Source organism: Palaemon carinicauda, unplaced genomic scaffold (genome assembly GCF_036898095.1).
Source record: "Palaemon carinicauda isolate YSFRI2023 unplaced genomic scaffold, ASM3689809v2 scaffold766, whole genome shotgun sequence".
In the NCBI taxonomy this organism is placed as follows: domain Eukaryota; kingdom Metazoa; phylum Arthropoda; class Malacostraca; order Decapoda; family Palaemonidae; genus Palaemon; species Palaemon carinicauda.
In genome coordinates, this window is record NW_027172056.1 from 46,805 (window position 1) to 60,000 (window position 13,196).

Here is a 13,196-nt window from a genome sequence, read left to right on the forward strand (position 1 = left end):
AGAATAGTAATTTTCCATCACTTTGGAGAGTAGAATCACCTCCTATATCTTATATACAGTTATCTAAAGAAAGATCTAAGAATTTTCTGATAGATATTTTGATATTTCAAATAAAATTGTAACTTCAAAAGGGGCGCTGCAGAGGGAAGAATTTCACCAAATCCTACAGATGATGTGCCTACCGGCAGTATGCATTGCTGCCGGCAGTTGAAAGACATATGGTCACTGACATTCAACATGGCCGCCAAGAGTTGTCATGGCTGCCTGCAGCTAACATAGCTATCGGCAGCCGGACAGAGGTCGTAGAGAGGGAGACTGGCCGGCTCCGGTAACCAACCGGCAACGGTAAGGATGCAGGACGCCGGCCCAGTGAAAGACAATGGCTCGGCCATCAAAAAGTGGACAGAGGGGAAGGGAACAGGGTCCTGTATAGGGTGTGGAAGGAACTGGCAAAGTTGTCAGTCCTACCACACCTTAAAGAAACTCTGTTTCAGTATCGGCATTATCCTAGGTGACAGGAGACACTCAGTTCCCCAACCCAGAAATTGCCAATACAGTTAAGGGGACACCGGCATTGCCGCCTCCTCTCAACAAGGGAGAAACAGAGTTCCAGTGCCGCCGTCATCCTAGGCAAAAGAAGAATACTATTCTTCAGCCTAGGGGACTGCGAGCACAGGACTAGTCTTCTAGACCGCAAGGAGAAGATGGTATCCTACCACTACTTCAAGTGCGGCTAGGGAGGTTAGCCTCCAATGCCGGTAGCTTGGCCGGCAGGGGAATGATGGTATCCTGCAACCTACTCAGCCTTCCGGCAGGTCACTGACACAAGACTGAATACTCTGAGATTCTGACTGAATCCCAAAACCTGCTGGTATACCACAACCTGCAGTCATGTCTGAATAAAATTCAGGGCACGACCTCTAGGGTTGTTGCCCGAAGCTACACTCAAAGGGAAAGAGAGATTACCCTTAAATCTCCAAGGAGACGTGTAAAGTTTCATATAATTCTAGGAGGTATCAGTCTCCAATTGAATTGAAAAACAATACACGAGGGTAACCAGGAATATGTCTGAACGTATAATAAAACACCTAGGTTAGGTTACCTAGGCGAGTCGAGATCTCGGTTACCTAACTCACCGAAACTCTAACTATACGATCGACATGGAAAAGGAAATTATGTACATTATCAATATCTTTACAAGTATAATTTGCCTAAATAGCTATATAATTAAAATAATTAATTAATGCTATTAAAAACCGGAGAGTCGTTCTGCTAACTAAATAACACATGCCTAACGAACGACAGAGTCCATGGCGCCTCCAGTAACAGGCCTAGCTCCTAGGCACAATAAATTACTCTAATTTCACTGTGAAACAGGAGCTAAAATATACGCATTGTAAAGACTCGATACTCAACTTTCCAGAGGCGGAAGAAGATGGAGAAAGCATAATTATAATCCTTGCAAAACGATCGAAAAAGTTAGATCAACAGGGAATACCACCTGGCGAAATCACTACAAAATAAGGAATGCCCACAATCTTGGAAATGGTGCTGTTGTCATACTCAATAGTAGTACGAGAACGGGGGTAACCTTGATACGGCTCCCCTTCTATTCTGCTGCACACCCCTCGAAGCGTAAACGCTATTAGGGGTGTAGATTGCTATGTGGCGTGTCAAGAATACGTTCTCTGATATTATGCGATATCCTTGAGAGAAAATTTAAGGATATTCGCGCCAGGAGTTAGAATTCTGGATACCTAAAGGTAAAATTCTCTGGGAATATCACTGTAGAACATATATCCCTTAGGAAGCTATTTTAAGGAACTTCCATCAGGACGACATGGCTATCTCATCCAAAAATATATTTTTTGCTTTGCTTCAAAATCCGTTTAGTAAACCATGGACGGTTTATAGTAATATTTTGAAAAGGAAAGTTGGGTAGACTCCATGAGGATTAATAGGAGCAAAATAGTGTGAGTTTGACAAAGAAAATCATAATGTGGTTTAGGCAACATTTGTGAGAACAGTTTGAATGTAAAAGGAAAAGAACGATCCATAACTGTAAAGTGACATAAATGAACTTAAAAAGACTTTAAAATTAAATTCATAGGGTCAGTGTCAAGGGTGTAAATCAAGTATAGTGCACACGTTTATTGAAACCAGATATAATTTTGTATGATGGAATTGGAAAATATGAAAACAAGAGTGACTAACTTGGTTCAAAGTGGGTTTGGGGAAATGTTTTGCTGTCTCAATTACTATTCAAGATCTTTACAGATGGAGTAATGAGAAAGATAGTAAATAAGATTTGACAAGAAGACACTTCTTGGGATAAGGAAATAAGTAGTCCATGAAGTGTGGAATGTTTGAAGTTTACAGCTGAAACAGTGGTAATTGAGAGTAGTTAACACAGGTTGGTCAAGTAAGTAAAGAGTTCATAAGTGAATGAAGGAGTAAGGTTACATGGGTACATGGAAACCAGCAAAATTAAACATGGATATTGGGAAATTACAAAGGGTTGAATCATACATGCATTTGAGTGCTACGCAATAATAGTAGGAAGATGAATTATGTAAAATAAAATAAAAAGTATAGTGAGTTAGGAAGAAGGCTGAGAAAAATATAGAAAGATGCTAAGGGTGTCTAAGGAACTAAAAATTAGTATGTATGAAGGGATTGTTGAGGCATAACTTTGATAAATAATAAAATCAACTTGAAAAAATATGGGATTGAAGCTGACGATAGTTCACTAATTATTGTAAGAGGTTTAAGATAAATTGAAATGGTGAAATGGCGAAATAAGAGATTGTGGTAGATAGGTTATCCTAAGTGAGTTCAACAATCGGATGGCAAAGATGGTTTCGTCATGTGGAAAGAATGCTTATTATAAGCCCGGACGAAGGTGAGACATGACGTGTGAAATCAGTGCTAGATGGCAAAGACCATAGTATATAGGAAAGCCGTAATTCCTGAATGAGATAAATAATATTGCGGTTGTAAGGGTTCAATGTGAGCCTTATGAACCACATCTGCAGGTGTGTGAAGCGACTAACAATGTAAGTTTTATGCCAAGGTGGTTCACTCATGAATCAGCAGATAAAGGTACAGATTTTGCAGTTAGCATCTTGATGTTTTACCTTGAAACCACCTAATGCTTAGGAAAATTAATTACGTTTAATACACACATACCACACACACACATATATATATATATATAAATATATATATATATAAATATATATATATATATATATATATATATATATATATATATGTGTGTGTGTGTGTGTGTGTCTGTGTTTACTACACGAAAAAGACAAATATATACATACATTACACGCACACACACACAGACACACACTGTTGGAGCCCCTGGGCTTATAACATCCTGCTTTCCCATCTAGGGTTGTAACTTAGAAAGTAATAACAATAATATATATATATATATATATATATATATATATATATATATTTATATATATATATATATATATATATATATATATATATATATATATATATATATATATATATAACACTATTAAACCCCAACGTCCCGTGCTTAGATATGCATTCAATTCCCAAATCCAATTAAATATACCCTCTTAACAAGATCAAAATTAATGAGAACACAACAACAATGCAATCTCATTACACAATCACCCCCGGATGACACACAATGATTGAAAGTGAGGAAAATCCACTAATGTGGAGCAGAGGCTGATAAGTAAACATGAGTCAATCGTATAAAAGACTGGGAGAGACTTTGGCTCATCACATTCGATTCGACTTTATCAAACAACGATGGTGTTCAATGTAAGTTCTCTCATTCTTACGATTAATCAATTATCTAATGATGGAAATATAATTCACTTTATTTTCTGTTCTTTTTAATATTATATTCATTATACTTAACAGATATAATCAAGTAACCATCACAAAATTTGCTTTTTGAGTATTAATCTATATTTTTAATTTTTTGCTTCTCATGGCATTTATAGATTTTCGTAACACAAATACTCTATATTTAAAAAACTACTTACACTTAACAAAACCTAAAGCTATGAAAAGAATTCTTACTTAACTGATGTTTTATAAGTGAAAACTAGCAACATCTTGGTCGCCTTATTCTTATCATTGGTCGAAAAGGCAATATAGAGGAAAGATGAACAAAAACCATACAGTTAATTTATATGAAAATTGAGGATATAATAGCTATCAAGAGATTGCCCAATTTAAGATTTACTTTTACTTTGGATAAAGAAAACATACGACTGATCACTTCCGTTTTCAGAGATTGGCAGTGTGTGTATTACTATCAGTTGCAGCCACATCCCTAAAGGGGGTTAGCTGTGGTCTGGCCCAGTCCTATGAAGCACCTACAGTGACTGGAGGTCTTGGAAGTGGTTCTTCTTTTGGAGGACTTGCAGGATCTTCGGCTAGCAGTCTAGGAGGTGGCTCTGCTTCTGGAGGATCTGTTTCTGGCAGTGGCTTTTTAACTGGAGGATATGGAGGCTCAAATTTAGATTCTGGGAGTCTGACAGGAATTGGTGGGGGAAGCTCTGCACTGGGCAACTTAGGACCTACTCCTATCAGTGGACTAGCAGGGTCCTCTGGAGGAATATTCAGTGGTCTCACTACTACAGGTGTAGGAAATTCATATAACAGTGGACTAGCAGGATCTTCTACAGGAATACTCGGTGGCCTAACTACCACTGGGCTAGGGGGCCTAACAAACACAGGGCTTGGAAATGTCATCAACACTGGACTTGGAGGAATTTCTGGAGGAAATTCACTCGGCAATCTTGGAATTTTCCCAACGATACCCCGTCCTGTGGTACCTATTCTTGAAGATCAACGTGAAGGACCCTATGCCAATGGTGTTTACAGATTCAACTATGCAACTGGAGATGGCATCGTCCGCCAAGAACAAGGATACCCCGAGGGAGGAATGGTGTCGCAGCAGGGAGCATGGTCGTAAGTAACATTGATTATGTAATAGGTGTTACAATATAACAGAACTGGCCTGATTTTACTTAATTAGGTGCAGTTTAGTCTCCTTATTAATATGATACCAATTCCTTGCAGGTTTACACATCCTGATGGCACTCCAACAACAGTTAATTTTGTTGCTGATGCCAACGGTTTCCGCGTTAATTCCAATCGTGTGCCTCCCACCCCAGCACATGCCCTTGCTCAAATTGAAAAGGCACGTCTGGAAGACGCTTATGCTTCACAACTTGCAGCTGCTGTCTCTCAGATTCTTCCTGGATCTGGCCTCTCCCTCACTGGATCTCAATTCACTGCCTCTAATTCTCTCATCTCAAACTCTGGATTACAGGGAGATACTTATGGATCACAATTTAACCCAGTTTTCGGATCTGGACCGCTGCTATCTGGATCTGGATCTGGATCTGGATCTCTACTGTCTGGATCAGGATCACTGTCATCAGGAATTCAAACTCCAAGCTCTACATACGGCCAGCCATAAATACCCTACTGGTGTCACTTTAACCATTAACTCATAATATTTGTCTTTTAATACCACAACTTCTGCTCGTATTTATGAATGTCATTAAAATATATAACACCCAAAACATAATTTTTATTTTCTTTGTTTCTCCTAAATGATCTAATTTAAAAAAATAGGTCATGAAAACTTGCTATGCGGAAAACAATTATTTATATAAATAAATATCCAAGTTCTCAACATATTTACATTTATAGTAAAGCTTTTTTTTTAATACGACAATTACCTGATTCAATATTTATTTTACAAGGCAGAATTTCCGAATGCTAAAGAAAAAGTGAATTAAAATATAACCTTGCTAAGTTTATTATAAAAATAATAGTAATTTTCCATCGCTTTGGAGAGTAGAATCATCTCATATATCCTACCTACAGGTGGTTCTAAAAAAAAAAAAAAAAAGTGTAACCTCAAAAGGGGCGCTGCGCAGAGGGAAGAACTTCACCAAATCATATGAGGAAAAACATCCCTTCCTGGCATTCTTCTGGACGGGAGTTCGAGACCCACTTAAGCTCTATAGCAGTATAGCTTCTTAGTATCTGCAAACTTCACCCTTCTTGTGAACTATGGATGTTGGGTTTGTGGGACCCTAGAGGTCTACCTGCAGTCATTGGCCAATTAAGAATGATGGGAATATCAAAATACTCATTATGAGATTGAAACATAAAAACTACTCCAAGTCAAGATACGTACTCTTTCTGTTAAGAAGAATCTAATGGATATTTGATTAATATAATAATATTATGGAGGAAATTTCACTCAAACTGGGGAAACGATTCCTGTGACTCAAATTAATTCTGGCCTGATAAAAGCCAATCACCAAAATATTTAGAAACTAGGCGTTGAAATCATGTGACTACTAGGAAAAGGAATTTTGGCTAAAGTGAAAAAGATAACTTAATTGCAACAAAAGATAAATAACATAGAAGTGATAAAAGCATATAAGAGAACATGATTAAACAGACATAGAAGTAACTGAAACATTTGTAAAATGCACCCATGTAGGACATGATAATTAGGGGACCATTAGGAAGGGAACTGTACCATTTGGCGCTAATTAGATTTGGATAACGCTAAAGATATTGGATATGATTATAAAATTCCAGCCAAAAGATAAGCAATGAGTTCTTGATTAAAAAGAAAATACTATTTTAGGCAAACATTGAATGAAGCACCAAAACATCATGAAATATGCAGGAGAAAGGTTGGCCTAGTCAAGAATAAAGATATTCAAAAGAAGCATTACAATTTGTAAAGGTATTCAAAACGTTTTAAGGATAATAAACTGAACAACAGCTACATCAAAGTAGAAAGAGAGGGTATTAAGCATCAAGATCCAAGAATACAAAGTCAAGAGTAATTTTGCCAGAACTGAAAACAGTCCTGGGTGGATATAGAAAATTGTTCTGAGGATTTGTTGGACGCTGCAGACAGAACAAAAGGTAAAGTAGAAGCAAGAATGAAAAAGGTTAATGTAAATTTGATAAAATAAAAAAAAAAATACTTATGAGAACGAATTAAAATGTCTAAGAATTAACGTCTAGACATTACGACTTGAAAGATGCTAAGGTAGAGTGGGGATACTATAATTGGGGAGCTGGTGGGTTGGTTGATTTTAGATTGGACCTCCTTACAACGAAAGGGACCACAGGCTCTTGCACGAAGGCTGCCCGTAATTAAGATAAGCTTATGAAAGAGTCAGATCATATCAAAACACGAAAGACAGACAGGATGATGATGGGATGACAGCAACATGACGACCGTGGCCGGAGTCAGAAGCCCAGCCGAGGGCGCTGTAATGCAGACGAGGCCTCCCCAAACCCGGTCCTTCCTCGGTCCTAGAGAAATTGATTTATTCTCACTGTAGGTCCAAAACGGAATTGCAGAGCTGACAGGGGTGTGTGTGTATGGGATGTGTGAATGAGTTAAAGGTTCCAAAAATTTAAATTGAGAGTCCTTATTCTAGATTAGGCATGGGTAACCTGTAGCTCACATGTGGACCGGGATGTGTTGTTGTGCGCCCCACAGGATTTTTCTAGGTTACTAAAACAATAATTATTTATACCAGTAATCATTATTATCATATAGAAATAATGAAAAAAATGTCAGTTTTATGTAAAATTTCAGTGTAAGACAAATAAAATAAGGAAGAATTGCAAAAAAATCAGTATATTTTGGGCAATTAATATTTCTTGCATATATGTATTATAAAGCCACCCTCATTCACTTGGATTTAGTAAAAGTTGGCCCACAGTTGATGAATAGTTCCCCATGCTTGTTTTATAGTATAATTTGAAAGGGGATAGAGAAGACAGTAGTTACTCAAGGGTTATAAGTTGCTTAGTAAACCAAGGACGGTTTATAGTAGTATTTTGATACGGAAAGTGGGGTAGACTCCATAAGATTTAATAGAAGCAAAATAGTGTGATTTTGAAAAAGAAAATCATTATGTGGTTTAGGCAACATTTTTTAGAACAGTTTCGATGTAAAAAGCAGTGAAATAGTATCAATAATTATACGTGGCATAAATGAACTTAACAAGACATTAAGATGGAACACATAGAGTCAATGTAAAGGCTGTGAATCAAGTATAGTGCACACGTTCATTGAAACCAGATTTTGTATGATGGAACTGGAAAATATGAAACCAAGAGTAACTATCTTGGTTCAAAGTGGGTTTGGGGAAATGTTTTGTTGTCTCCATTACTATTCAAGATATTTACAGATAGAGTAATGGTAAAGATCATAAATAAAATTTGACAAGAAGACACTTTTTGGGATAAGGAAATAGGTAGTCGTTGAAGTGTGGAATGTTTGAAGTTTACAGCTGAAGCAGTTGTGGTTGAGGGTAGTTAAGACAGGTTGATCAAGCAAGTAAAGAGTTCAAAAGTAAATGGAGGAGTAAGGTTAAATTGGTATATGGAAACCAGCAAAATAAAACATGGATATTGGAAAATTGCAAATGGTTGAATCATATATGCATTTGAGAGCATTTGCAGCAATAGTAGGAAGATGAATTATGTAAAATAATAAAAAGAAGTATAGTGAGTTAGGAAGAAAGTTGAATCATAAATGACTTTGAGTGCATATACAATAATGGTAGGAAAATGAATTATGCAAAATGAAAAATAAGGAAGTATGGTGAATTACGAAGAAGGCCGTGAAAAAAAATAGAAAGATGCTAAGAGTGTCTAAGGAACTAAAAAAAATTAGAATGTAAGAAGGGATTGTTGAGATATAACTTTTACAAATGTTCAAACCAAATGAAAAAATTGGGTTGAAGATGACGACAATTCACTAATTATTGTAAGTGGTTTAAGATAAATTGAAATGGTGAAATGGCGAAATAAGTGATTGTGGTAGATAGGTTATCCTAAGTGAGTTCAACAATCGGATGGTAAAGATGGTTTGGTCATGTGGAAAGAATGCTTATTATAAGCCAGAACGAAGGTGAGGCGTGACGAGTGGAATCAGTGCTGGAATAGAAGGACAATAGTGGATAGGAAAGATCTAATGCCAGGATGCGATAAATAATATTGCGGTCATAAGGGTTCAACGTGATGCTTATGAAACACATTTAAAGGTGTGTGAAGCGACTAATGATTTATGTTTTACGCCAAGATGGTTCCCTCATGATTCAGCAGATAAAGGTACAAATTTGGCAGTTAGCAGCTTGCTGTTTTTCCATACAACCATTCATTCTTTGGGAAAATTAATTACGTTTAATACACACATACATCATATATATATAAATATATATATAAATATAAATATATATATATATATATATATATATATATATATATATATATATATATGTGTGTGTGTGTGTGTGTGTCTGTGTTTAATACTCGAAAAAGACAAATATATACATACATTACACGCACATACACACGCACAGACACACTGTTGGAGCCCCTGGGCTTATAACATCCTGCTTTCCCATCTAGGGTTGTAACTTAGAAAGTAATAACAATTATATATATATATATATATATATATATATATATATATATATATATATATATATATATATATAACACTATTAAACACCGACATCACGTGCTTAGATGCTCATTCAATTTCCAAATCCAATTAAGTATACCCTCCTAACAAGAACAAAATTAATGAGAACACATCACCAATGCAAAACCATTACAAAATCTCTAACCCCCCCCCCTCCCCCTTGACACACAATGATTGAAAGTGAGGAAAATCCTCTAATGTGGAGCAGAGGCTGATGAGTAAACATGAGTCAATCGTATAAAAGACTGGGAGAGACTTTGGCTCATCACATTCGATTCGACTTTATCAAACAACGATGGCGTTCAATGTAAGTTCTCTCATTCTTACAACCTTTAATCAATTATCTAATAATGAAAATATAATTAATTCTATTTTAATATTCTTTTTCAATATTATATTCATCATACTTATAGATATAATCAAGTAACAGTCACATAATTTGCTTTTTGAGTATTAATCTATATCTATAATTTTTTGCTTGTCATGGCATTTATAAATTCACGTAACACAAATACTCTATTAAAAAAAAACTACTTACATTTAACAAAACCTAAAAGTATGAAAAGAATTCTTACTTAACTGAAGTTACATAAGTGAAAAGTAGCAACATCTTGGTCGGCTTATTCTTATCATTGGTCGCAAAGGCAATATAGAGGAAAGATGAACAAAAGCCATACAGTTAATTTATATGAAAAATGAGGATATAATAGCTATCAAGAGATTGCCCAATTTAAGATTTACTTTTACTTTGGATAAAGAAAACATACGACTGATCACTTCCGTTTTCAGAGGTTGGCAGTGTGTGTATTACTATCACTTGCAGCCACATCCCTAAAGGGGGTTAGCTGTGATCAGGCCCAGTCCTATGAAGCACCTACACCGAGTGGTGGTCTTGGAAGTGGTTCTTCTTTTGGAAGTCTTGGAGGATCTTCAGCTAGCAGTCTTGGAGGTGGCTCTGCTTTTGGAGGATCTGTTTCTGGCAGTGGCTTTTTAACTGGAGGATATGGAGGCTCCAGTTTAGGTTCTGGGAGTCGGACAGGAATTGGTGGGGGAAGCTCTACACTGGGCAACTTAGGACCTGCTCCTATCATTGGACTAGCAGGGTCCTCAGGAGGAATAATCAGTGGCCTCACTACTGCTGGTGTAGGGAATTCATATAACAGTGGACCAGCAGGTTCTTCTACAGGTATACTCGGTGGCCTAACTACCACTGGGCTAGGGGGCCTAACAAACACAGGGCTTGGAAATGTCAACACTGGACTTGGAGGAATTTCAGGAGGAAATTCACTCGGGAATCTTGGAATTTTCCCAACAATACCCCGTCCTGTGGTACCTATTCTTGAAGATCAACGTGAAGGACCCTATGCCAATGGTGTTTACAGATTCAACTATGCAACTGGAGATGGCATCGTCCGCCAAGAACAAGGATACCCCGAGGGAGGAATGGTCTCACAGCAGGGAGCATGGTCGTAAGTAACATTGATTATGTACTAGGTGTTACAATATAACAGAACTGGCCTGATTTTACTTAAATAGGTACAGTTTAGTCTCCTTATTAATATGATACCAATTCCTTGCAGGTTTACACATCCTGATGGTACTCCAACAACAGTTAATTTTGTTGCCGATGCAAACGGTTTCCACGTGAATTCCAATCGTGTGCCTCCCACCCCAGCACATGCCCTTGCTCAGATTGAAAAGGCACGTCTGGAAGACGCTTATGCTCAGAGTGAAAATGCACGTCTGGAGGAGGCTTATGCTTCAGGACTTGTAGGCACCGGCTCTCAGATTCTTCCTGGATCTGGTCTCTCCCTCCTAGGATCTCAATTTACTGGCTCTAATTCTCTCATCTCAAACTCTGGAGTTGAGGGACCTACTTATGGATCACAATTTAACCCAGTTTTCGGATCTGGACCTCTGCTATCTGGATCTGGATCTGGATCTCTACTGTCTGGATCAGGATCACTGCCATCAGGAATTCAAACTCCAAGCTCCACATACGGCCAGCCATAAATACCCTACTGGTGTCGCTTTAACCATTAACTCATAATATTTGTCTTTCAATACCACAACTTCTGCTCATATTTATGAATGTCATTAAAATATATAACACTCAAAACATAATTTTTATTTTCTTTGTTTCTCAAAAATGATCTAGTTTTAAAAATTAGTCATGAAAACTCGCTATGCGAAAAACAATTATTTATAAAAAATAATATCCAAGTTCTCAACATATTTACATTTATAGTAAAGCTTTTTTTTTAATACGACAATTATGTGATTCAATATTTACTTTACAAGGCAGAATTTCCGAATGCTAATGAAAAAGTGAATTAAAATATATCCTTGCTAAGTTTATTATAAAAAGAATAGTAATTTTCCATAACTTTGGAGAGTAGAATCACCTCCTGTATCTTATATACAGTTATCAAAAGAAAGATCTTAGAATTTTCTTATAGATATTTTGATATTTCAAATAAAATTGTAACTTCAAAAGGGGCGCTGCAGAGGGAAGAATTTCACCAAATCCTACAGATGATGTGGCTACCGGCAGTTGAAACCCATATGGTCACTGACATTCAACATGGCCGCCAAGTGTTGTCATGGCTGCCTGCAGCTAACATAGCTACCGGCAGCCGGACAGAAGTCGTAGAGAGGGAGACTGGCCGGCTCCGGCAACCAACCGGCAATGGTAAGGTTGCAGGACGCCAGCCCAGTGAAAGACAATGGCTCGGCCATCAAAAAGTGGACAGAGGGGAGGGGAACAGGGTCCTGTATAGGGTGTGGAAGGAACTGGCAAAGTTGTCAGTCCTACCACACCTTAAAGAAACTCTGTTTCAGTATCGGCAGTATCCTAGGTGACAGGAGAGACTCAGTTCCCCAACCCAGAAATTGCCAATACAGCTAAGGGGACAGCGGCATTGCCACCTCCTCTCAACAAGGGAGAAACAGTGTTCCAGTGCCGCCGTCATCCTAGGCAAAAGAAGAATACTATTCTTCAGCCTAGGGGACTGCGAGCACAGGTCTAGTCTTCTAGACCGCAAGGAGAAGATGGTATCCTACCACTACTTCAAGTGCGGCTAGGGAGGCTAGCCTCCAATGCCGGCAGGGGAATGATGGTATCCTGCAACCTATTCACCCTTCCGGCAGGTCACTGACACAAGACTAAATACTATGAGATTCTGACTGAATCCCAAAACCTGCTGGTATACCACAACCTGCAGTTAAGGGAAGAGACCGAAAATTCCTAGGCTAGTCATGTCTGAATAAAATTCAGGGCACGAACTCTAGGGTTGTAGCCCGAAGCTACACTCAAAGGGAAAGAGAGACTACCCTTAAATCTCCAAGGAGACGTGTAAAGTTTCATATAATTCTAGGAGGTATCAGTCTCCAATTGAATTGAAAAACAATACACGAGGGTAACCAGGGCTATGTCTGAACGTATAATAAAACACCTAGGTTAGGTTACCTAGGCGAGTCGAGATCTCGGTTACCTAATTCACCGAAACTCTAACTATACGATCGACTTGGAAAAGAAAATTATGTACATTATCAATATCTTTACAAGTATAATTTGCCTAAATAGCTATATAAATAAAATAATTAATTAATGCTATTAAAAACCGGAGAGTCGTTCTGCTAA

The 13,196-nt window shown here is 37.6% G+C and overlaps 2 protein-coding genes across 2 annotated transcripts; both read left to right on the forward strand.

The window, feature by feature from the left end:
- The first annotated feature begins 3,733 nt into the window (after window positions 1-3,733).
- LOC137637467 (loricrin-like) lies at window positions 3,734-5,491 on the forward strand. Its single transcript, XM_068369654.1, has 4 exons — window positions 3,734-3,816; window positions 3,919-3,928; window positions 4,295-4,977; window positions 5,089-5,491. The coding sequence occupies exons 1-4, from the start codon at window positions 3,734-3,736 to the stop codon at window positions 5,489-5,491; spliced, it is 1,179 nt and encodes a 392-aa protein (XP_068225755.1).
- Window positions 5,492-9,848: 4,357 nt separating this feature from the next.
- On the forward strand, window positions 9,849-11,566 carry LOC137637468 (loricrin-like). Its single transcript, XM_068369655.1, has 3 exons — window positions 9,849-9,860; window positions 10,343-11,022; window positions 11,134-11,566. The coding sequence occupies exons 1-3, from the start codon at window positions 9,849-9,851 to the stop codon at window positions 11,564-11,566; spliced, it is 1,125 nt and encodes a 374-aa protein (XP_068225756.1).
- The last annotated feature ends 1,630 nt before the right edge of the window (window positions 11,567-13,196 follow it).